The 27,257-nt window shown below is 39.0% G+C and overlaps 1 protein-coding gene and 1 long non-coding RNA gene across 4 annotated transcripts in view; one reads left to right on the top strand and one right to left on the bottom strand.

The window, feature by feature from the left end:
* Positions 1-27,257, bottom strand: part of LOC143739258 (uncharacterized) — a 626,344-nt gene that overhangs the window by 446,778 nt on the left and 152,309 nt on the right. The window lies entirely within an intron of this gene.
* Positions 1-27,257, top strand: part of edil3a (EGF-like repeats and discoidin I-like domains 3a) — a 269,995-nt gene that overhangs the window by 193,216 nt on the left and 49,522 nt on the right. For both annotated transcript variants that reach the window (XM_077231597.1, XM_077231596.1), the window contains one exon: positions 9,427-9,608. In XM_077231597.1, the coding sequence (XP_077087712.1) occupies positions 9,427-9,608 (182 nt within the window). The remainder of the gene's footprint in view (positions 1-9,426; positions 9,609-27,257) is intronic.

The raw sequence follows: 27,257 nt of genomic DNA, 5'->3' as shown, positions 1-27,257 counted from the left end.
GTGTCGTCACGACGACGACGCAGTGTGAGTTCCCTCGAAGGGGAACACTTCTTTTATTGGTCGGATGAAATATGCTAATTTTTTGAGATAGGAATTTTGGGTTTTCATGAGCTGTATGCCAAAATCATCAGTATTAAAACAATAAAAGACCTGAAATATTTCAGTTGTTGTGCAATGAATCTAAAATATATGAAAGTTTATTTTTTATCATTACATTATGGAAAATAATGAACTTTATCACAATATACTAATTTTTTGAGAAGGACCTGTGTATATATATATATATATATATATATATATATATATATATATATATATATATACATTTATTTATTCTTTTTAATGGCAAAAATAGACCATAAATATTGCATAAATATTAATAAATTCAATAAAATTCTCTCAAAATACAAAATAGAAAAATTTTATCATAGAACAAAAATAAATTGCATTGGTTTTACTGGGATGGAGGAAGTTTCATTTTTAGGTGTCCGGTCACTTCTGACGGGTAGGCCCAGGAGGTGACTCAAAGACGAAGACCGTCTGTTAAAAGGGACCCTTTTGAAGATTCTCAACATTTGTTCTGGGCTTGCCTCATGCAGAGAGATATAAAGATCTGAATAAAGTTCTGAAATAAATAAAATAAAAAATAATATACAGTATATATATATATATATATATATATATATATATATATATATATATATATATATATAAATTACAGATGGAAAATCCAGAGTGTGATACATTCAGTAGAAGAAAAATAGATGTACTTAAAGGAACACGCCGGCTTTTTGGGACTTTAGCTTATTCACCGTATCCCCCAGAGTTAGATAATCCATACATACCTTTTTCATCTCCGTGCGTACTGTAACTCTGTTTGACGCACCCACCGCTAGCCTAGCTTAGCACAAAGACTGGATGTAAATGGCTACAGCTAGCATACTGATGCCAATAACTGACAAAATAACGTAAACATTTTCCTATTAACATGTGATTTGTATAGTCACAGAGTGTACAAATCACAAGGTCATATGAGACACAGCCATATTTTAAACGTATAAATACTGGGAACTATATTCTCAGAAGGCGAAGCACTGCTACTTGGGCGGAGTGATTACCGCAGCACCTGAGAGACGCACAGTTGTTTCTTCTTGTTTACCTCTAGCTCTGCTCATTTGTTACTGGGGCGATAGAGCACGTTCGTGACAACACAATATTAACATTACAGGAAATAAATGGAGCCCGGGAACAACTGCAATAGTAGTGACCACCCTATTCATATAATAGTGTCACTAACGTTACATTAGATCTAGCTATTGGCACTTTTACAGTAAAAACATAACATAAACATAAAACATAACGGAACACTTACCGCAGCCGCAGGCGATCCACTTTGCCCTGTCTGTGCTATCGATTGGATGGCCGTATCCTTCAGCATACGTTTCATGGTCCGTGCGGCAAATTCCATTTTTTTCAAAATAGTCGTCCTCAGTGAAATGTCCTGAGTAAACACGATGGCCCTTGATGATCTCTTCAGGTGTGTTTGGATCGATATCCAGAGCAAGTAATTGATTGCTCCTCATATAAATCACAGGAACATTTCCGAGCCGACATATATCCACAGTCACCCATCTACATGTTAGCCATTGATTCATCAGGTCAGCGTTTTTGGTTGGAATTCTATGAAACATCATGGTATTACCTGGTCTCTCCTGTTTATTGTCGCAGCTCTTTACAATACAGCGAACACCCATGATTGTAAACTACGCTTTTACTATCTAGTAATTGCTGACTCTATTACACCAACTCTGAACGAACTCTCTGCTCCGCACCACGGTGCGTCTCAGGTGCTGCGGTTATCACTCCGCCCAAGTAGCAGTGCTTCGCCTTCTGAGAATATAGTTCCCAATATTTATACGGTCAAACAGAGTTACAGCACGCACGGAGATGAAAAAGGTATGTATGGACTTATCTAACTCTGGGGGATACGGTGAATAAGCTAAAGTCCCAAAAAGTCGCGTGGATTCTGCTGTTATATACGGACCCAGCTGTTGAGATACTAACTAATAAGACCATCTCAAGATCATTCAATCTAAAGCAATCCACCCATCAGGGGTTCCCTTTGTCCCCGTTGTTGTTCGTGTTGGCAATTGAATCCTTAGCTATGGCAGTGAGAGCACATACAGGAATATCAGGCATTACAATTGGAGAGAAGGAACATCATATCTCTTTATTTGCAGATGATATTATATTTTTTCTCACTAATGTGAAAAGTAGTTTTTCCAATTTGATGAGATTAATCAAAAACTTTGGAGAGTTCTCCGGATATAAAATTAACAACTCTAAATCAGTATTATTATTTCTTAATAAGGAAGAAAGACATAGACCCATAATAAATACCCCCTTTATGACAACTAGGGAAAGCTTTTAGGTATTTAGGTGTTAAAATTACTCCCGACTTTAGTGAAATCCTCTCAATAAATTACGATCCCCTGGTGGAAAGAACCACTGAAGCATTGAAAAAATTTTAAAATTTACCAATATCCATGATTGGATGAAATAACATAATTAAAATCTCTATTCTACCCAAATTCTTATACTTTTTTCAAACACTCCCAATGCCATTACCAACCATGTTTTATGATGAACTTAACAAACTAATTGCTCAATTTATTTGGAATGATAGAAAAGCTAGACTTACGCTATTACACCTGCCCTATGAAAGGGGAGTTATTCAACTTCCAAATTTTAGATGGTACTATATGGCTGCCCAGCTGACCAGCATTAAACTATTTCTCTACAACAGTGCCTCCAGCTTGGGTAGACATTGAACAAGAGTCCATCCTAGATATACCATTAGAAATGTATCTATACATCTCAGATATTAAGTCATTGAAGAAGAAAACCAAAAAAACCTTTTCTTCAAAAACAATGTTTCAATCTGGCACGCTGAACAAAAGCATATTGGTGATTATCCCAATTTACTCCTATTAGGGGTAATGAACAATTCATACCTGCTAATAAAGATGGAGGTTTTAAGTTATGGAATACAGTATAAGAGGCATTTTCAGAAAATTATGGATCTATATGAAGATGGTGTTTTACTTTCATTTCGTCAGCTGTGCCAGAAATATACAATCCCAAAAAGCATTTTTTTAAGTATTTGTAATTGAAAAATGACATGTTATCAACAGAAGAACGGATAATCTGTATGCCATCTTTATCAAAATTAGAAGAAATAGCGCTTGGAAATGTAGAAAGGCAAGGGTCACGTATCTGTGTACTATAATTTAATGGTCAAACACAGTACTGAATCAACATTGGAAAAATTAAATGCCTGGAAAATGGATATTCAGGAAGATAGATGGGGCAGACTGGAAATATGCATGTCTTAAAGCACAAACACAGACAATAAATACAAGGTTTAAATTACTGCAATATAAATGGTTAATGAGAACCTATATAACACCTGTCAAACTTCATCAATTGTCCGGTAATATTCCACATGTGTGTTCTAAATGCTTGGATAATAAAGTTACATTATATCATTGCCTATGGGAATGTCCAAAAATACAAAACTTCTGGAAGGAGGTTATAACATGTATGTCAAACATGTTTAACATTAAAATTCTTTTGAATGTAAAACTTTGTATTCTTGGAGTGTATCCAATGGACTTTATGCAAACATCAAGACAGATTAAACTTATAGACTTTAGTCTGCTTCACGCCAGAAGAGCTATTGCATTATGCTGGAATAGTATGAACGCTCCGTCCATGAAAATGTGGATAAAGGAGATATCAAACTGTATCGGACTGAAAAGGCTAACTTATATTGCTAAATGCAAGAGGAAAGACTTTGATCAGCTGTGGGAGCCATACATAAATATCATATAAACTGGAAATGTAAACCTTACAGAAAAAGACCTTGTAAACACTGTCTCTAACAAATTCATTCATTATTATTTTACTTTTGTTTTAATGAATTTCTTTTTACAATTTTTTTACAATTTTTTTACAATTTTTTATTTTATTATTATTATTATTATTATTATTATTTCTCTTCCTTTAAAAAGTGTTAAATTGAAAATGTATGTGTGAAAGGGTGTAAGCATGTGTACTTAAAATGAGAAAATGATAATAAACATATTGAAGGAAAGAAAAGTGTTTACAGTGAGGGTTAGGTGTAGGGAGGGCTTTATTGTCCCAATAAGGCGTCATCCATTTAATAACAACCACCCCATGACACAAATTGCATTTGCCATTATTTATAAGCAGGGCTTGACATTAACTTTTTTGCTCACCACCCACTGTGGCTAGTGGTTTTCCAAAGTTATAGCCACTCAGCATTTTCACTGGCCACAATTTAGACACCGATACCATAGGGGAATATCTACTATATAGATATTTTTAATAGTATCTCATAATTCGTCAGCGAGTATATTAGGCTGCTGTCACTTTAAGACCTGACGCACGGACCCATTATACTGTTTTAAACAGCCAATAAGAGGCTATTGTATTTATGTGCACACACTTTGGGTGTGAGCACAAAATCTGTGGGAATGAGTAAAATTTTGCTCAATATGCGCAATCCGCCGCCGGAATTCAAGCTTTGTACCACCAACAATATTCATCTGGAGCAAATTAAACGAGTGAGTAAAGGGTTGGTGTGTCAACTTGCTGTGTAGCCTATCTTGTGCATCTATTCTGCGGAAGAGTTTCAGATATTTCAGTATTGATATTTATCGAATCAATATTACTGACAACACTAGATTGCACTTAGTTTATTATTTCAGATGCCTTTTTAAAAGACTACAACTGAAAAATGTATATTATATAAAATTCAACCCGCCAAAGTGGCTATTAGGAGTGACTAGGGGTGGAACGGTACACAGAAGTCACGGTTCGGTTCATACCTCGGTTCAGACATCATGGTTCGGTACGATTTCGGTTCAATGGAGTGAAAAGCAAAACAAAAATGCAGAAGGCATTTTTATAAATGTCTTAAGCCTTGTATTTTTTAAATAAGTTTTATAAATAAAGGCATATAACCAGTTTATTTGTAGTGCACTGACAATTGTTTTATATAATTGAATTAGTGTATTAATTAAATTAATAAAAAGACAAAGACCTTGCGAAAAGACAAAAAGCACAATGTTGTGTTTTATTGCGAGTGTACACAAATATATGTAAACACTTTGCAGTTTGAATTATATGTTTACGGAGTATGTTTTTGTTTCCACTGTTCGATCGCGCACGCGCCTCTCCCTCTCTCGCGCGCGTACACACACAGTTCAGCTTTGCAATATTGACATCGCAGTCTGTTCATTATGCTGCGTTCAGACCAAACGCGAATTGAGCGAATTTTATCGCTATTTAGAGTTTCATTTATTTTTAAAGTCCTACATATTTATAAGTCCTATAATATTGTACTTGCAGTCTACATTGGGCTTAAATTAATACCCCACAGAGAAACAACAGATCCACAATGATAAAAGAGCTGTATCGCTTTCGTGAACATATCTCTGTTAAGATTGTGAAAATAAGAAAATTGGCAAGGTATAAAAAAATCACATGGCAAGAGAGAGGATGTTTTTTTTTTTTTTTTTTTTTTTACATAATTGAACTCTGAGTCCACGGATTCTCAGCGAACAGAGATCTGTTGTGACTGTAGGTGTCAAAAGTTTACTCTTGTGATGTACCTGTTCTTTGATTCCACACAAAACTGTCTTTGTGATTGAGGGATGAAAAGGGAAGAGGCAAAACAGAAACTTCTGACTCCTTCAAACAGCAACAGGCAATTGAGATGAATCAATCGGGAGCTATGGAGTGCCAAGCCGGGAAAATATTAGTATTGAGCACACGGGATAAAGAAAAGGCACCTGAAATGTCAAAGCCCAAATTGAATTGAAGATGTATATCAACACAGTGGCCTATATGCATTTCCCAACAACCAGACCACCAATAGGAACCTATTTGCTATGTGGGAGAAGAAGGATTCTAAAAAATATATTAATACATGCATTTGTAGGGTTACAATCCCAGCAACATTGTTAAATTGCACAGAAATTGCGTGGAAAATGAGGGCGAGTTTGTTGGTATGGTGTGGTGATGCTGTAGTAGACAGTAGACATTTTAGATTATACAGCAGAACACCAGATGTCATCATACTCATTTCATCATCTTATTATTTTTATTTTTTTACAAAAGTTTTAATCAGACGGGGAATTGGAACACTGTTTTTATCTTGTGTAGTTCTAAGGTGGTAGGTTCGAAACTTACAGATTCACAACTGACAGAAAAGGCAATAGAGATGTGCTAATGACTCAAAAATCAATATTAATTGTAAAAGATAGATGGATGGATGGATAGATGGATTTATATAATGCATTTCTTAAGATTTAATCTGAATTCCTTTCTCAACATGGATATCAATTTCAGCTGCTGTTATAAATATGCAGTGGTTTCTGTTACTTACGGACAGAAGTTCAGCTTAAAGGTTCTGATGGTAATTTCATGATTTACACCCCTTGACCTTTTGCTCTCATTCATAACCTCATTCATCCATTTCAGATGTATGTAGTCAGATTTATGCAGTAGTTCTTCGAGACAAACTTTGTAATGCTTTTAAATGTATTTCAGCCATATGTTAAGAAATTAACTGTTTTTGAGTCAGCCACATAGATGGGTAGTCTACATCCTGTTCATCTTTGTAAGACTTTGCTTTTATTTGTTTTCTGTCTGGAAAACAGTATAGGTTTTCTAGCAGCAGGCGTGCTATGTTTCCCACAACACTGCATTTATTTTTATTTATTTATTTTTTTGTATTATATCATTGTCATTTTTTTTTTGGTCTTTGGAAACACATGCAAAAATGTTGTTTTCCTCCACAGTTTGGTTTTAATTCTCTGTTTTGGTCTTGCATGCATGTTACTGTTACTGTAACGTACACAATGCCCCTGCTGGACAGCACATGCCAGCATAAAATAGCAGAGAAAAAGAAGCAAAGAAAAGGCTTGAATAATTGAATCATCCTCATAACCCTTAAGAGGGGAGGTATTGGAGGAATGTCTTTGTACATCTCGATGTTAAGTAAACAAACTCACAAACATCCTCTCTTTCCCAGAAGGCTTGGAGGAAGTTCATGTTAAGGATGATGATTCAGCATTCCGGTATTGATTTGGTATCTGGGTGACTAATTATTGGAACCTTTTTAAATGGAAATGGAAAGGTTCAGTTGCAAGTTGCATAAAGAGGGATGTTTGATGTAAGGATGTAAGGACTAAAGAGGCTCTGAGTGTCTTAGTAATTCCACTGGGACAAAAAGAGAGATGTAGATAATTTTTGTTTTTTAAAAATAGATGAATGCTTATATTTAGCAAGGATGCATTAAATTGATATTAGAATGTTAAACAGTAAAGATATTTAGAACGTTACAGAAGATTCATAATCCAAATAAATGCTGTTCTATTAAACTTTCTATTCATCACAGAATACTAAAAAAAAAGATTATCAGCACAATTTTCAACATCTATAATAACAAGAAATGTAAATCAGCATATTAGAGTGATTTTCTAAAGGATAAATACATATATATATACACACATATATATATATCAAAGCATTGTTTGGTTAGATTTCTTCCATTCCAGATAGGGCGTCCTGAAACTAGTGATCAGGCAGTTCAGAATTGAGTATCGTTTTACTATAATTTTTTTAAAGATCTTTTTTTTATGTAAAGTACTTTGACTTACCATTGTGTATGAAACATGCCATAAATGCCTTGCCTTTTGTTTTGACTAACATTGGAATTTGACTTAATACACTCATTTGACTGTTTCAAAAATAATTTCCTACTTCACAGATCCACCATAATGTGATACTTGATACTGTATATGCATATGTTTTCAGCTCCATGTTTTAAACTCTGTGTTCTTCTCTTAAATAGACTTTTTAAGAAGATATAGGTTGTAAAGCATGAGCAATTAAATTAGCAATTAGCATTGAAAGTGTGCACATTTCATCTCAGACAATTAACAAAACAAGCTCTAGTTTAACGCTCCGTTTTTGTTGAGGTCATTGGCAATGCTTCGACTTTGAGAGATTTGAGTATGTGTGCACAGAGAGAGACAGAGACAGATGAAAGAGAGAGGATGGCTTTGAGGCAAAAGCAAAAAAAAAATAAAAAAAAAACACAGCTAAACAAAAATAAAAACTATTTCTGAGTCATGCTGTACCTTGTAGATTATGTGATTGCATTACATTTTCATGGAAGTAATGCATGTCCAATGAAATGTTCACACAGCTGAGGTATTTAAGCACAATCAGGCGTACAGCCTGTGAAGAGACATGCCCCTGAAAGACTGTTTTTGGAAGAGAGAGCCTTAAGAAAAATAAATAAATAAACCACACCTTGAAGATTAGAGGAGCATGGAAACGTTCACTTTTGGCTTATGCACTGTAAAAAAATAAAAATGTACTGGTAATTTTCTGACAGGACAAAACACAACACAATGCAATATGTAGTTCAAAATACAGGTAAACCCGTAAAAAACAAAACAATACATAAATTTCCTTCATATTTATACAGTAAATTGTGCCCTTGTTACGTAACATGTAGTGGAAACAGACACAGAGATGGAGAACAATTAGAATGGTATTCAATGGAATAAACCTGGAATCAGGAACATCAGAACAGGAGACTAACGCAACTTTACATTAACAAGAAAGGACAAAGACTGAGGGGAAACACAGGGTCTAAATACACAGAGCAAACAAAAGGAACTTAATTAGATAATTAACAGAACACAGGTGAAGGTGATGACTAATTAGACAGACTGGGGAAAACTTGGTCACAGGACCAAACCAAAAACACTATGAAACATGTGAGACAGACCATACATGTAACAGCCCTATCTTTACAGACTTTTTTAACAGTGTGAGCTTTACTATTTTGAAAATGAGAACGCTAAGGCTGACATTTCCCTTATTGAAAACAACATGCAAAAGGGTTTCCTACAGGTGAAATCATGTCCCCATGTGGGACAGTGTAAATCGGCTCACATGCTGAATGAAAGGAAATCATTTTTGTAACAGAAGAGAAGAAGATCATTGTCCATTGGAGAGATCTCAGAGAAGGAAACAAACAAGGATAGTTATTCCCAGATCCATCCATCCATCCATCCATCCATCCATCCATCCATCCATCCATCCATCCATCCATCCATCCATCCATCCATCCATCCATCCATCCATCCATCCATCCATCCATCCATCCATCCATCCATCCATCCATCCATCCATCCATCCATCCATCCATCCATCCATCCATCCATCCATCCATCCATCCATCCATCCATGAATGATGCACTCTCTGTACACTGTCTGTCTAACCTCTCCATTCATGTGTTTTTTCTGTGTATTGAGCAGAATGTTCCGGTGCACTGGGCATGGAGGGTGGAATCATCTCTAACCAGCAGATTACGGCCTCCTCCACTCACCGTGCTCTCTTTGGCCTCCAGAAATGGTACCCCTACTTTGCCCGGTTGAATAAGAAGGGTCTTGTGAACGCCTGGACCGCAGCCGAGAATGACAGATGGCCCTGGATTCAGGTAACAGATTGACACGGGCATTAAGTCTGTATGAAAATCTATCAACAGTGAATGAACCTGTAGTTGGCAGAAATTTTCTCTTCCTTTCGGCATGTTTATCTGAAAATTATGATCATGGGTAGACTGTTTTTTGTTGTATGTTTGCCTTGATAGTTTTTGTTTCATAGACAAGACAGGTTTTTGTGTTAAAAGCTACTCTTTTGCTATATTAGTGGAAAATGATATTCCAATTTATTTTGCTTAATTGACATGGGATAAATTGGTGCATACTGTATTGCCAAAGCACTGTGGAATATATAAAACAATAGAACAATAATTAAATAATAGTAAATATATAATAATATATAAATGTTATATAATAACACCAGTCAATAAATAAAACAAAAACGGTAAAAGGGATAGTTCACCCAAAAATGAAAATTCTGTCATCATTTCACCCTTAAGTTGTTCTAAACCTGTATGAGTTTCTTTCTTCTGTTGAACACAAAATAAGATATTTTGAAGAATATTTGTAATCAAACAGTTGATGGACCCCATTGACTTCCAAAGGAGGACAAAAAAATTACTGTGGAAGTCAGTGGGGTCCATCAACTCTCTGGTTATAATAATAATAATAATAATAATAATAATAATAATAATAATAATAATAATAATAAACTTTATTTTCTATAGTGCCTTTAAAATTAGCATCTCAAAGCGCTTCACAAGAATAGAAACATAATAAAACTTACAATTATGCAATGCATTTAAGGTATTGTAGGTAGAAATCCACAAAAATATTTTTTGTCAAAATTTGTTTAAACTGTCTTTATATATCAATGCATAATTAAAATGTAAGTACTCTGGAAAAGAAATTATAAAAATCGAGTGTCTGTAGTCCTCTTAGGACTACAATAAACACAGCTCATTATCCCATTAACTCCCACTCCCTCCCTTCTCGGCTCCTTCCAAAGCCACGCCCCCAAAACAAATGAACGCGCGATCCCGGCCATTCGCTCAGCTGGAAGAGTCGGACGTGTTTACCAGCTTTACCAGATGTAGTGACATCATGTCAGAATCACAAGTAATAAAATAACTAACTTTATCAGTATGAATATAAACAATTAACATGGCTGTTAGTACTCACTATCCAGCTCGCATAACGATACTTGTAAAGTTTAAAATATTTTACTAGCTCGTAACGGAATCAAACTCAATATAAGGCAAAGCTATAAATAGCTTCATTGATACACGTTTGCCGTTACTATCAGTTACACTGTGATGAAGGTGAATTTGTAAGATTCATAACATAAGATTGTTTACAGATAAACTGAATTACATACACTCAAACACCTTCTCACAACTGCATTGCAGACCCAAGATAATATAACACACACACACACACAACATATATTGTATAGCACATACAGATACAACATTAAGACATATGTAAACATATGTAGAGCATATAACAACAAACCAAATGTGAAAAAACGGAGTAGGTAGAGTTCACGGTGAAAATAGGAACACAGTTTAGGCAGAGGGTAAAGCTAGGTATAAAAATAGATCCCCTAAACTTTTTAACCTAAAGTTAGATTCGGCGAAATTAAATAAAACAGCTTTCGACTGCAGATAGGCCTATTGCTTATTTATCGTCTCAACCCTGGCTCACTAACAGTAACGTTATACTAGTCGACACCAAAGTTACACTGTCATAGCTAAGCCAGTACCGTTAGTTATGCTACGTAACGTTAGGTAGCTAATATTAGGTAGTTAGGTGTGCTAGTGATACATGCTTCATGAAAAAATAAATGCCATCAAAATGAAAACAGCAAGATTACCTGTCCAGCAGAAATAAAGCCATCATGGAGTCACTTTTCAGCCCCTTGAGATCACTCAGTAGTAGCCGACGCTGGAAAGCCACGCCGACTCTCTTATGATTTCTTTATTTATCCAAAGACTTTTTGTTCATAGCCTTTTCAAATACTGTCTTCCTTTTTTTAACTCGTTTGACTTCGCTGCCTCTATATGCAGGTAACGTTACTGAGAATTGTGACTGTTCTTTCTCTGCCATAATTGTTTGTTATTACTAGCTTCCGTTCCTTTTCAAACGGGTGCGCGCATTTGGGCTCCTCCTGTATCAGCAGAGGTGGTATCCATGGTAGCGAGGGAGAGTGACAGTCGCCCCAGCCAATCATTTCTTTCGTCCCGAATGGAATAATGAGCTGTGTTTATTACAGTCCTGAGAGAACTACAGACACTCGATTTTTATAATTTATTTTCCAGAGTACTTACATTTTAATTATGCATTGATATATAAAGACAGTTTGAAAAAAATTGGAAAAAAGTATTTTTGGGGATTTCTACCTACAATACCTTTAATGACAGAAAAAAATAAAATAAAAACATATTATGAAATTTTCGATTAATAATACTAATAATAATACTAATAATAATAATAATATGGCAATTATGAACAATTATGTAAAAGCTACCCCAAACAAATAAGTTATAAGGGATGATTTAAAAATCACTAAGGGATTCAGCTTGCCTTATCTCAGCTAGCAGGGAATTCCAAAGTTTCGGAGCATTCAAAGATAAAGCCCTATCACCCATGGATTTTAAATGAGTAAGCGGAACAATTAAAAGGCCAGCTTCCAAAGAGCGGAGATCACGTGCTGGAGTGTAAGGGGTTAAAAGTTCAGAGAGATAATGAGGTGCCAGTCCATGCAAAGCCTTAATGGTAAGCATAAGGATTTTAAAATCAACACGGAATCTGACAGGGAGTAAAGATTAGGTCTGACAGGGAGAAGACAGTGTAAAGATTCCAATACAGGATTGATGTGATCCCTTTTCCTGTTTCCCGACAGGATTCGAGCGGCAGAATTTTGAACCAACTGTAGTTTTTTAAGGGTAGCTATTGAAACCTCGGCCAGCAAAGCATTGCTGTAATCAATGCGAGAAAATACAAAGATGTTAATTAACTTTTCAGCCACTGGGAGTGACAACATGGGACGCAATCTGGCTATATTTTTTAGATGAAAAATTATGTCTTGACAGTGCTCTGAACATGAGGAACAAATGTTAAATTAGTATCAAATATCACCCCCAAATTTTTTTAATTTTGTTTGAAACTGAAGTGTAGAACCATCTACACTTAAAGTTGGAGACCCAGCCTTACATAGCAGGTGTGGTGAACCAATGAGCATTACCTCCGTCTTGTCACTGTTTAGACATAGAACATTTTTACACATCCATTTTTTAATCTCAGAAATAAATAGAGAAAGAAAGGACACAGCCACATTCTTCAGTGGGAATTTAGTAGGATCTCTCTGTTATTCACTCCAGAAATCAAAAACAGTTGTTTTTCTTAAAAAAAATCCCTCCTTGGCTGCAACTCTGTCAGACATGTTTAAAAAGCGTTGTCCATTCATAGAACCACTTCATGTTAGTCGATTACTGTCAATTACTTTGATGCCAATGGCAAACTTACATATGTGTGTATCAATCCATTTCTTTGAGTTTCTTCGGGAGATGATTTGGTATTCATGTGCCGTTTCTTTAGCAGAGAACATTTGATTGATAATGCAGACAATCACAGTGGATGGAAGTCTCAGTCCATTTACCTCTAGTTTAACAATGAGTAGCCTCATGTCAACCTCAAATTTATTCTTTAAGGCCTGCTTGTAAAAGACAGAGACTGAATTGGATTCTTCATTGAATTGATATTCAGCTGGTTGTCTGTGCAGCAGAGGGTAATATAAAATACCTGAGATGAAATTCGGCTGAAGAAAGAAATGATAGGGAGAGTGACTGCAGACTTGTGAGCGTAACAAGTTAACCACTGTTTGTGCAACGGTCGTTGCTCGCAGGTAAAGAGTGAGGATTATAGGTGGAGCGAGAGAGAGAGAGAGAGAGATACAGGGAGGGGAAAGTATAAAAAGGGATACATCTAAAGCATTTAGGGAATTTGTCTGACTTTAATGATGCCACTTGGGATGGAGATTTTGGTGCTCTGGAGCTGCTGGGTTAGAACACAGAGAGGTATGCTAGAATATCAGATTGGCTTAAGGCCATATGCTGTGGTAGCCTCCACATGACCTCTCTTGAACTCTCGTCACTTAAATCAGAGGTGACACACAGCATGTCTGTTTGTCTGCCTCTCGTTAACACGCTTTTTCCTCACTGTCATTGTTATTCTGTCTTTTCCTGACATTTATACCTCAGCTTCTCACTGTCTTCAAGCCTTATGCTATGGTGATTAAAATGCTAACTCTAGTGTCATTTACAATGGGGGCAGTGGGGATATCATCACCACTTTCTGCCATTTTTGGCAATGCTGTTTTTGCGAATAATTATAATTATTATAATTATAATTATTTTGCGAATAATTATAATAATTATTAATTATTCCACCTATGCATTAAAATGTAAGAGGTTTTGTGGAAAATGAGCCACTTATTATACTCGGGGAAGGGGCTCTTTTAAATTCAAATATGCAGACAGTAATTATTGCAGAAATTATAAATAGAGACCCTAAAAGGCCACTTGAAGGCATCATCACCTGCCTTCAGCAAAAGCTCAATAACTTTTGTTTTGAAGGTGATAGATAGACAATTAATGTCTTCCTGTATGCTGGGAATCAAACTAAACTTTCAGCAGGGACATAGATCAAATAGACCCTAAATAACTAAAATAAAATAAAATATATATTTTTTCTGTTTATCATAAAGTTATGAACACAAACATTAAACAATATTAACTATTCCCTTATTTATTAAAATGTATGGGGTTTTCTGAAATATTAACATTTTTGTCTATTAACTCCAATGTACATTTGTGATCAGAATTATTGACAATTATTTAAGTATTAAATATGATACATTTTTTACTGGTAATTTTGGCTGAAAAAAAATCAGCATTGTCTGTCCTTTTGATCTTTCATTCAAAAAATGTAAAAATCATTGAAGTAAATGAAAGTGGGGGGTACATCAATAAATAAATAATAGAAATAAATGTTTTTCTCCAAAACACGTTGGCTATTTTATTGCCACCCTTTTATTAAAAACGTTTTGCAACCTCCTTTTTTCCAAGATAACAGCTCTGAGTTTTCTCCTTGATGAATTTGGAGAATACCTGACACGAGATCAGAGACCATTCCTCCATACAGAGTATCTCCAGATCCTTCAACTAACCTCTGCAATTCTCCATCTGTGTTCCTTGGACAGTCTTTGGTCACTCAAACTTTCCTCCTCATCCTGCATTAAGACATTATAGACACACGCTCTCTTCCTGGCAGATTCGTAACATCTTTAGGTGATTTGAATTTCTTAATTATTGCCCTGATGGTTGAAATGGAAATGATCATTGATTTTTTTTTGTGCTATTTTCTTACAGCCACTTTCTATTTTGTGAAGCTCAACAATCCTTTGCTGCACATCAGAACTATATTCTTTGGTTTTACTCATTGTCATGAATGATTAAGGAAATTTGGCCTTTGTGTTTCCTAATATTTATACTCCTGTGAAACAAGAAGTCATAGCGGGACAAGTTCATGTTCCTAGTCTCCCTGACTAAAATATTTAAATATTAATGCGAATATAATTCAGAGATATTTTACTCATAAAAATGTCTAGGGGTGCCAGTAATTGTGGCCAACGTGTTTTGGAGAAAAATATTTATTTCATAATGTGCCAGAATCCAAATATACACCAGAGCTGAAGAGGTTAATATATAGAAATATGTTTGTGGATTAGAACCCAGCAACCCTCATACTCAAAGTAAAAATGTTATCTCTAAGCCAATGATTCATTTTTAAGATTAAGCTGTTGATCTATGCATATCCAGAGAGCTATACAATCCCAATTCTGGCAGCGGCAGATGTAGGAATGAAGTTATGGAATAAAATTTTTTATTTAAAGTTTATTTAAGAACTTTAACTGATCAGTGACAATGAACGGTACCTCAAATCGCTGTGTAATGAGGATTTAGCCTTAGGCAGTGATTTATGTTTCTGCCGGAGGATTCCCACACTCCATATAAAAACTCACAGATAATAGCGGTTACGGTTCACAAAATAAGATAATTCAATAAATACCTATCTACAATAAGCACTTAACTCAAAAATAACTTTTAAATATTAAAATAACTAGAGAACAAGGTGACTAAATTCGGCTTGAAAATGCTATCTCATGAATTAAAGGTGAATCCGTATTTTGTTTGCAATATTAGGGTACACTGTGTTATTTCATCAGTCAATCGTTAGGGTCTGGTGGTTGAAAGCTTCTGGCAACATTAAATCCAGCAGAGGACACAATTCTAGAGAAAAAGCAAGAGCATGCATCCCGTTTTGTGCTAAAGTGAAGGAAACTGAGAGATTCTTGCTCGCACATTGCATGGATGCGCTCTGATGGCAATGCTAAATTTTCAGTCGCCATTATATTTGATGAAAAATAACAAAAGAATAGCATTTATTTGAAATATAAATATTTTGTAACATTATAAATACTTCACTGTCACTTTTGATCAATGTAATGGATACTTGCTTAATACACAAATCAATGCATTGCTTTATAATATAATTTTACAAGTTTCATTGTTTGAAAAAAAAGATGAATCTATTTGTTTATAAATTAGAGGGAGAAAGTGTTAGAGGTAAACATGGAATTCTGTGAGGGTGGAAGAGGCAGATTTGTCAGTAGCACTTGCATCTTGACTTTGTGTGAAATTGCTTTGTGACACACTAGGGAAATTTGTTTCAGCCCATAGTGGACAAAAGCATGAGATTTCATAACTGAAGAAGTGACACTTTTAGACATGAAAGAAGTGGAATACTCAGCAGCATGCTTTATTCGTTTATTTATTTATTTTCTCGGTGAGGATCAGGATTTGGCACGTCTCCTCAATATCATGAATCTCACCATACAAGTTCTCCACTGTAACATCCAAGGCTTTCATTACAACATATCGACACTTATCCTTGCTAGGCATGTTTTAGTGTAACCTGTTAGAATCGAGTTGCATAATTTATTCCCAGTTTATATTTTCAAATATCGCAACCGTACACAACTAAATCAAATATCTTAGGGTAGAAGATTGTTTGTAACTGCTGTCAGTTCTGAGTATATCAGCCACATTACCAATAACACTCAGTCATTTGACTTTGTGTCAAGGCCAGACGTAAGTGGGTTGACCATGTTAAATTCGGATTGACCCCTGTGTCTGTTCTCAAATTTCATTAATGATTTTGTTCCCTTTCCTTAGTCATTATGAGACAATATTTGACTATGCTACATAGCCTAGATAACAGTACAATATCAGAAACAGTACAATAAGTTGTAAATAAATATGCTTTAAAGTAGCAGTGTGTAATTTTTAGCAGCATCTAGTGGTGAGTTTTGCGAATTGCAAACAGCAAGTCACTCGCGGTCTATCCCTCGGTTTACAAACTCGAATGAGAAGCTACGGTGGCCGACGTAAGACAAAAGATGTCGTCGTCTGAGTCTGAGTCAGCAGCAGAGAGTAGTAAGTCAAGCAATGAGGTTTCTTTAGCGCTGTTTGTTCGCTTTCGGCTACGGTAGACACATGACGTCACAATATGTCGACCTTCATAGAAGGGGATTCCCGCGCCTATGTAGATATAAATGTCTCATTCTAAGGTAATAAAAACATAACGGCTCATTGAGTAAGGTCTTTATACACCACTGAAAACATAGTTATGGATCTTATATTGCATTTCTGTCAATAGATCCTAAGAAATATCACACATATTGCACCTTTAAAAGTATTCTCAGCATGCACTGTGCCATTAATAAATCGTGCACACTATGCTTTACAGTTCATTGTTTAATGCATTATTTGCACTGTGGTTGCTGTATTTGCATCTCCTTAAAGTCATGTAGTGTTAACAGTTATACAGCCTATATGTCAAGGATGTGGTTGGTGAGTAATTGTTTATGAGTGGGATGTTAAGTATCACACCCATGAATCTGTAACTGGGGTTCAGTCTCTGTGTTTATTTTGTAAAAACATCATACTTGTTTAAATTATTGTTAGCCGAGCAAATATAACATGGATTAAAAGCAGAATATATCACTGCTTTGGAAAGTTTTATCGTGACTGTGAAAGTTATAAAAGGTGAGACAATACCCAATTTACACTACCATTGAAATGTTTGGGGTCAGGATTTTTTTTTTTTTCCTAAGAAAGTAATACTTTTATTACTATGCAAGCACGCATTAAATAGATAAAAAAAAATTCAGTAAATATTTTAATAATGCTACAATATATTTATTTTTCTATAAGGTTTCTATTTCAATTAAACACTGTTGTGTTGCTGTCATTAAACATGTTGAACATTCTATTCATTAAAGAATCTTGAAAATAACCATATTTTCAACTTAATCTAAGCATCACAAATGTTTTTTTAACAATATAATAATATGAAATTGGCATATACTAGTATAATAAAGTAATTGGATGTAAGGATGCTGAAGATCCAGCTTTGACATCACAGAAAAAAAATGCATTTAAAATTCAAAACGGTTCTTTTAAGTTATAATTTCACAATATTACTTTTTACTGTATTTTTGATCAAATAAAAGCATCCTTGGTGAGCATAAGAGACTGCTTTCAAAAAAAATAAATATATATATATATTTTTTTCTAAATCTTAACACCCATAAACTTTTGAACGATACTGTACAAATGAAATAATATGCATTGAGTCATGATTATTTTCTGTGTGACAAATTAATCTTTATTTTCAAACTATTAGTATGTTCCGGTAGCTTTGACTGTATGGACCAGCTGTCAATTTGGATGAGCTACTCTGGCCCTTACTGTATGTGGCCTTTGTCACTTGTCAGTCCACAAATTTGATTCAGACTGAAACTGCTGGTTATGGCTACCTGGCCTCTCTGTCTCACAGTTTAGAGATTTCAGATCTCAACGTTTCATTGGATGATTTACATTTGAGGTGTCGCTCTCTCTGTGTTTCTTTCGCTCTTGTTCTTTCAACTTTTAATTGCACATTAGTCTAAAAAAGACTTTTAGACCAAAGGGGAAAAAGTAAAAGTCTTAATCATGATTATGTGACATTATTATTGCCTAAAATCTGCTTTTCATCCAACATTAAAAAGGTTTAAATACACAGCATTAAATGTAGTTTCTGCTTTGCGGCATGTTCCCTTTCGTTGTCACACCGAGTTACGTCAGATGACGACGAATGGGGTTTCGCTTAGAAAGCCTATCAACTTCGAGTATACAATGCCAATGGCAAAGAAATGTCATGGGTCTGCGGAATTTGCATAGCGTATCTCCGCCTTACTCTTGGCTCCTAAGGTATCTCCTTCATGATAGCTATCTCTTCACTCCACAGCCATTTCTGACTTCGCTCTACGAAATGAGCCACACTCTCACACTGTTGGAGGGACGGCGATCTGCAGCGTGTTCACATTGCCTGCCGATCTGTGCAGTGATCTGCCAGTGAGTGTGTTTCTCCCTGCTCGCTTCAACATTGCAGAGTTTTTTCTCCTCTCACAAAAGAGCTTGCACGCGGCACGTCTTTTTAAAGACGGCTCGCCTGTGAATTTCTGGTTGTGGTCGACTCATTTCCGATTTTGATGGGCACATTCTCTGCTCTGCGTGCTTGGGCTTGATCATGCTAGAGCAGCGTTTGTGGATGACTCACGTTCTCCCTGCGGGAACGTGACCATTGCGTCGTCACTGTCGAGACTCAATGATCTCGTTAGAGAGAGAGTCCCCTCATCCACAACCCGATCTAACACTCTCCACGTGAAGTGCTACTTCGGCTGGTGGCCAGGGTGACATGAGGGTGATGAAGTGGAACAAAGGCGTCGACTGTCCGTCCGTGCCCCACGCCCCCCTCTTCATTGACGCAACCCGTGAGCGATCACGGGACGCCCGCAGGCCCGTCTTCGGACCCCCTGCGGGTTTCCTTTGACGTTCCAGAATCGGATCTGTTGTCCATCGCAGCATCACAGGGCGGGCAAAAATCTTCAGGTAGTGAAGATTCAACAGTGCTGCCACTTTTGGGTGTGCATATGGCATTTGTCGAGTCAGATCCTGAGATGACGGCCATGCTTTCCCGGGCCGCTGCGGGCATCAGACTAGAGTGGGACCTTCCACCCTGTCTCAGCGCTCGCTGCTGGACGATTGGTTTTTGGGTACAGCCGCTGACACCTGTTTGCGTCCACCCCAATACCTTTCTTCCCGGATGTGCATCAGGAGATCTTGAAATCCTCGAAGACCCTAGTGTCTTCCAGCGATCCCTCGTTGATCTCCTCTGCCCTTCCTCCCCTCGATGGGGCCGCTGCCCATGGGTACACTGGGGTCCCCCGGTTGAATGCTCTGTTCCGATGCTACTGTGTCCTCAGAGTGCTTCTTCTTGGCGCGATCCTAAGCACCCGTCCGAAACCTGTAGTTTTTCGTCTAAACAAGTTGTGGCGAAATTCTATAGCGCCACAGGACAGGCAGCTGCCTCACCGCAAGCCATGGCCATTCTGCTGGTCTACCAGACCCAGATGCTCACGGACATGCACTAGGGCGTGACTGACCCAGGGCTCTTCAATGAGCTGCGCGCCGCCACTGATATTGCTCTCTGAGTGACGAAAGTGGCCGTATGCTCCCTGGGTCAGGTGATGCCCACCATTCTGTGGCTGAACCTGTCCGATGTGCAGGATGTCGGGCGGACCCATCTGCTCAACACCCCCATATCCCAGGTCGGCCTCTTTGGCGGTGCGGTTGAGGGCTTTGCCCAACAGTTCTCAACCGCCCATGAGCAGACTAAGGCTTACTCTGTCCCGACAGCCCCGCCGTCCGCTCAGATCCCTCAGTCTGCCCACCGCCGAAGGCGCCCTCCCGCGGCTCCCGTCCGTTCACCCGGGGGGCCCCGCAAGTATGTGTTTTCCCCCAGTGAGCCGTCTGGCACAGACCTGTGCGAGATCAGGGAGGACGAGGAGCAGGTAATTCTGGTCCCGCCGCACTGGTCCGCCTGGACCTCGTTCTCCGAACTAGTACTCCTTGTGACAGCACCTCCCTGGCCAATTCCACTGAGGAAGGACCTCCTTTCTCAGGGACGGGGAACCCTATGGCACCCTCATTCCGATCTTGGAGCCTTCACGCGTGGCTCCTGGACGGGACGAGGCAGGTTTGAGTACCCTACCACCAGCGGTGGTGGCTACCTTCACTTCCGCTAGAGCGTCGTCCACGAGACACGCCTATGCTTGAAGTGTAACCTCTTCGTCAACTGGTGCTCTTCTCACCGAGAAGACCCCCGGAGATGTTTGATCAGTGTCGTGCTTTCCTTCCTTCAAGAAGGGTTGGAGCGAAGGCTGTCTCCCTCCATCCTCTATGTATACGTTTGCCGCCATTGCCGCACACCATGATAATAAGTCTGTTGGGAAGCACGACCTGATCGTCAGGTTCCTGAGAGGAGCGAGGAGACTGAATCATCCTCGTCCTCCTCTCGTTCCCTCTTGGGACATCTCAGTGGTTCTCACTGTCCTGCAGAGTTCTCCCTTTGAGCCTTTGCAATCAGTGGAGCTTAAGTTCCTGTCAATGAAGACAGCACTCCTGGATGCATTGGCCTCCATCAAGAGGGTAGGGGACCTGCACGCATTCTCCGTTAACGAAGTGTGCCTGGGATTCGGGCCGGCTTACTCTCACGTGATCCTGAGACCTCGGCTTGGATATGTGCCCAAGTTTCCTATCACTCCCTTCCGGGACCAGGTGGTGAACCTGCAAGCACTGCCCCTGGAGGAGGCAGACCCAGCCTTGGCGCCTATGTAGACAGAACGCAGTGTTCAGGAACTCAGACCAGCTCTTTGTCTGTTATGGTGGGAAGCTGAAGGGAAAGGCTCTCTCCAAGCAAAGGTTGTCTCACTGGATAGTGGATGCCATTGCTTTGGCATACCAGCAGCAAGGTCGACCGTGCCTCCTTGATGTGACTGCCCACTCCACCCGGAGTGTGGCGTCATCGTGGGCTCCAGCGCATGGCGCCTGGCTAACAGACATCTGCAGAGCTGCAGGCTGGGTGACACTGAACACATTCGCCAGATTCTACAATCTCCGAGTGGAGCCAGTGTCCTCTCATGTACTCGCTTCAACCAGCTAGTACTGGACCCACTCAGATGTCTTCGCTTGCTGCCATTCCACTCCACGGACTGGATACGTGCGATATTCTCCTCAGGTGAGCTTCCCCGAAAGCCCTGAGTTCCTCCAGCACTCCTGACGTCGGCGCCAGTGTCTATTGCCTGCGTGTTGGCTAGGTGCCTCCCGTGTGCATGGTCCCTCCTCTGAGTGACCCCCTCATGTGTATTTCCACTGTGAGCCTCTCTGAGCATTTGTATTTCCCTTGGCAAGCCACCTTGCCGCCCTTGGGTTGAAATATTCCACCTGCGGCTGGACACCCCAGTGTTCTCCATATGTATCCCTCCCGGTCATATGTGTATTCTCTAAATCCTGCATGTTGCCAGCGTCCTCCTTTTATACCCACGAGGTAAGGCGGAGATACACTATGCAAATTCCACAGACCCATGGCATTTCCCATGACCCATGGCCCATTTGTCGCCATCCGACGTAATGTCTCTGTTCCCTACTCAGGGAACAAGGGTTACATACGTAACCGAGACGTTTCTCATACAGACAACATATACTGAAGTGTGTCCTTTATGTCTGCAGATTATTCCTGCAGACACCAGTGGCAATCCTGTGGGATGATACTGTCAGTAAAAAGTAGCACATCACAGAATCTTTGAAAATGCCCTCACCACAGCAGAAAGCCTGAATGTTTGAGGTGGGATAGTTATGACTGTGTGTGACTCAGCAGATTGTATCATATCATGGGCTTAATATGCTGGTAAACCGCTTTTGGAGGAACTGCAAGCATGTTCCTGCATGAGATGAGTCATAGTTGATTAAGAGGTAATGAGCAGGGCTGTAAGCCATGCCACTGTCTAGATGGAAGACAGCAGCAGAACTGCTGTCAGTATTATATATATATGGACACTACACACACCCATTCAATATATTGTTTAAAAAACAGCAATCTTATGAAATGGTATTAGTTTAAAATAACTATTTTAATATATATATTTTTTTCATTTTTTCCTGCGATGGCAAAGCTGAATTTGCAGCATCTATTAGTACCATCTATTAGTCTTCAGTGTCACATTCTAATATGCTAAGTTCTGCTCAGGTAACTGCTTAATATTTTTTGTAGAAACATGATGCGTGTTTATTTGATGAATAGAAAGTTCAAAAGAACAGTATTATTTTGAAATATTTTTTTTTGTAGTAATGTAAAAGACTTTACTGTCACTTTTGATAAATGTAATATATCTTTGCTGAATACAAGCAAAGACCCCTCTTAGGGCCCTATTATGGATTTTTGAAAATTACCTTTCATGTAGTGTGTAACATACCTCTAAGTGAATGAAAACATCCTGCTAAGTTTTAAATCTGAAAGTGCACCGTATATAAAGTTATTGTCTTTCAAAAGTAAGAGTTGACTCTGAGACAATGAAATTAATAGCTTTTAAGTTTTTAGAGTCATAAGCCGTTTCGTTGTGACGTCAAGACGAAACATTAGCATATCGCCCATCCACTTATTGCAGTCGCAGACACCAGGGAACTTGAACCTCAAACCTGCAGCTGATTCATGTGGATACTGCATAGTAGGACTGGGTAAAAAATTTTATTCTCGATTTTCGTTTTTATGAATTGATATCGATTCTTAAATCCCAAGAATCGATTAGGCTAGTCATCCAGTTCCCGTTCGAGGGAACTCGAACTGCGTCGACTACGACACTTTGGGGAATGCCCTTAACATAACGCATCTAAAGTAAGAATGAAACTAATCCAATCCTGATTGGTGTTGCGTTGTGACGTAACGTGACGGCATACACGTAAGCTACAAAGGCGCAAAGGCCCCACAGGCTTGCGGCCATGCAGTGTTCCTTCTGCACATCAAAAATCATTTTTCGTTTTTTCCCTGCCAGTCCTCTGCTTCAGGGTATCAAAAACGAGACGAAAATAGCACCAGCCCAGAGTGTTGGCACCAGCCCAGAGAACCACGTTTCTGGGAGTGGTGTGGGACTCGGTCACGATGCGGGCACCATTTTCTCCTGCACGGATCGATTCCATCCTGGCCACGGTGACTAGGATAAAGTTAGGCCAAGCCATCACAGTAAAACATTTTCAGAGAGTGTTAGGTCTCATGGCAGCAGTGTCCAATGTCATTCCATTCGGCCTGCTGCACATGAGGGCCCTGCAGTTGTGGTTGAAAACCAAGGGGTTTCCCCGAGTGGGAACCCGTTCCGCATGATCAGGGTTATGTACAGAAGCCTTCGTTCCCATGGGAGCGTCATGTCGCCGGAAAGCCGCTTCGACAGACGCCTCCCTCACTGGCTGGGGCGCGGTCATAGATGGCAGGGCTCTGAGGAGCTTCCTCCCGGACTTCAGGGATCACCGCGCAGACAATGTCACGGTGGTCTCCTTCTTGATTCATCAGGGGTTCTGAGATCGCACCCTCTATCTAGATTGCCCCGTATTGGCCGGCCCGGGTATGGTTTTCAGGCATCATAGCACTCCTGGCAGGCCAGTCTTGGCAGGTCCCTCTAAGGAGGGATCTGCTTCCACAGGCCGGGGGCTCATTGTTCAAAGCCCTCGACCAGACCTGTGTAAACTTTGGGCCTGGCCCCTGAGGGGGTCAGTACCTAGAGGCTGGCCTGTCTGCTGGAGTGGTTGAGACCATACTCAGTTCCAGAGCTCCTTCCACGAGGAGATTGTACGGCCTAAAGTGGACTGTGTTTCCACTTGGTGTAGAGAGCGTGAGGTGGACCCAGTTAACTGCCCGGTTGGCTTCAGTGCTGGAGCTCCTCCAAGATCACCTCTCGGCTGGTCTTACCCTGTCCACACTCAAGGTGTACGTGGCTGCCATTGCGGCTTTCCACACTCCTCTGGGTGATGGGCTTCTGGGGAGACAAAGCTGGTTGTACATTTCCTCTGTGGGGCTCAGATGATGAGACGTGTGGCTTGTACCAGAGTTCCCACATGGGACCTGGCAGAGGTTCTCGAAGGGCTGATCGAGGCCCCCTTCGAACCTCTGGAGTCAGCTGAGGCCAATAACCTTCCCTCAAGGTAGCTTTTTTATTAGACATTACTTCTCTGAGGAGAGTAGGAGACCTAGGCGGATGAAGAAAGACTTAATTTGCTCTGTCCTGTCAGAGCTCTCAAGATATATGTCCAGAGGTCTTCTTTATGGCAGAAGTCAGACCAGTTGCTGGTGTTCTTCGGGTCGCCTATGAAGGGGCTTCCACCATCCAAACAGACCATCAGTAACTGGGTTGTTCAGGCTATCTCTATGGCCTATCAGGTGCGCAGCTTGCCTTCACCTTTGGCAATGAGGACTAATTCAACCAGAGGTATGGCGTCCTCTAGAGCCCTCCTTTGAGGGGCCCCGATCCAAGAAGTGTGCGATGCAGCAGGATGGGCCACAGCTTCACACTGGGACAGGCAGGGCTCGTTGTGGCATAGTGGGTACTCGTTCCCCAAAGTGTCGTAGTCGACGCAGTTTGAGTTCCCTCGAAAGGGAACGTCTCGGGTTACGACTGTAGAAGGGAAGGGAACAAGACACTGTGTCCCTCCGCCACACCTTCCCCTGCCTGGGAGCGACTTGCTTCATCGCAGAAGATAACTATGTTGTTTGCCGGCGTCCATTTGTAGCTTCCGTGTATGCCGTCACATGCACCAAAAGTGTTATAGTCGATGCAGTGTCTCGTTCCCTTCTCAGGGAACAAGGGTTACAGTCGTAACCCGAGACGTTTTCAGTTGATGAATGAATGGAAGCTCTCATCCTATCCAATAAATTGCAATAATCTTTGTGTTTAGTTACTATTGATATGAAACAAAGTCTCAGATTTCAAATTACGTCCATTGTCTTACGAAATTCAAAAACATAAATAATCTTCTCTTCCACCTTAATAATACCAGTTACAGCACGAAATAAACATGAAGGAGCATCTGAAAGTGTGTTAAAAGATAGAGTACAACAATCCATATCATGTTACATGGAATCGCTCAATCAGTGTTTCAACCGTGGAAAGACGTCAGTAAAACAGCTTGTAAAACATGTCATGCAATGTCACATTTACTTGAAGATGTCGAGAAGATGCTGAGCTCTACAATGTGAAGGTAAAGCCCTTTCTTTTCTTTTTTTTACTGCCCAATGACGAGCATGTTAAGAATCAGTGGCTAAAATGAATCTTTACCACAATACCACAGCAGTATAATCCTAAACTTTTGCTGTGTTCCCTTTATTTTACTGACAACTGCTTCTCAAATCACGGAGTTAAATGCAGGATTCCCAAACCGCTTGCTCTTGAAAGATGGTGTGCAAAATTCTTAGTTTTGAGTTTTATATTGTGTAGGTCTCCTGCTAACTGGTTAACCCTCTGAGGTCTAGGGTGTTTTTGGGGTCCTTGAGATGTTTTGACATGCCCTGACATTTGAGCTTTTTTCAGTTGCTTATAAACATATTAATTGCAAAGGTATAATTACACTCTATTTAGCACAAACAGGGCTACCATAATATGTGAGCAAGATGTATGTACATGTTTCTATTTTTGAGAGAATATTGTTTATGCATGGTTATTGGAAAAACTAAAACTTTAAGTGTCTGAAATAAGGCCACAAAACACATACTAAATATGTGTCCACCAGACTTTTGACTAATGGGTGTTGTTGCCTAGAATTTTTGCTTCAAAATGATCTGAAAATCATCCTGCCTAATCATTTACACAAAACAATACATTGATTTAAATTTTATAAGACACCTTTTGTTTGGAAAGGCAATATGCGTGGAGGCGTGTTCACACCTGAGAAGACAAAGGCCGAATAATGTGTGAGCTGCATATTAATTAGCCTTTCACACAGCTGTGTCACTGGGTACCAAAGAATGCGACCTCGGACAAAATAAATTGTATATATATATATATATATATATATATATATATATATATATATATTACAATTAGAAATAGGTTACAATTACAACAACAATTACAATTTTAAGCAATATTTCAAGTGTATGCTTTCTTTGTAAAAAGTATTCATTTTATCATACGTATTAAAAAAGGTAAGGATTCATTGGTTTGAATATTGGAACAAACATTATAAAAACATCTTAGTTGATAATTCAATAGACCTACTTTATTTTTGACAAAACATCCCATACTATAGTATATTTAACATATGAGCAGAAATTGGCAAACAAAAGCTTATTTAATGTGACAGTAGTCTTTTTTTACAGTCAAAACTTTATAATCTATCCAAAACCAATCACGAAATCTTGTCTAAACATTCATATTTAGTCTGTAACATATCGTGTTTATGATATTATATTAGCATGTTAATCTGCAGTTTGTTGCTTACACAGACATTTTATTTCAACATATTTAGTCTATTTTTACTCATCTTAGTAGGCTATAGCAATATAGTTTGGATGTGTCCATGTAAAAATAACATGTTTACTAATATAGGTGCGAGAGTAAATGAACGGCACAGACACGCGCTGTATAACTGAAGTAAACAACGCGCGCGCACCTGTGTCTGTTCATTCATCTTTTAACCTACACACAGACACGCAAT

Source organism: Siphateles boraxobius, unplaced genomic scaffold, assembly GCF_051911475.1.
Source record: "Siphateles boraxobius isolate OS27281-9 unplaced genomic scaffold, OSU_SipBor_1 16, whole genome shotgun sequence".
NCBI lineage: Eukaryota > Metazoa > Chordata > Actinopteri > Cypriniformes > Leuciscidae > Siphateles > Siphateles boraxobius.
The sequence above is the reverse complement of the archived record's forward strand: the minus strand, read 5'-3'. Positions and strand labels throughout refer to the sequence as shown.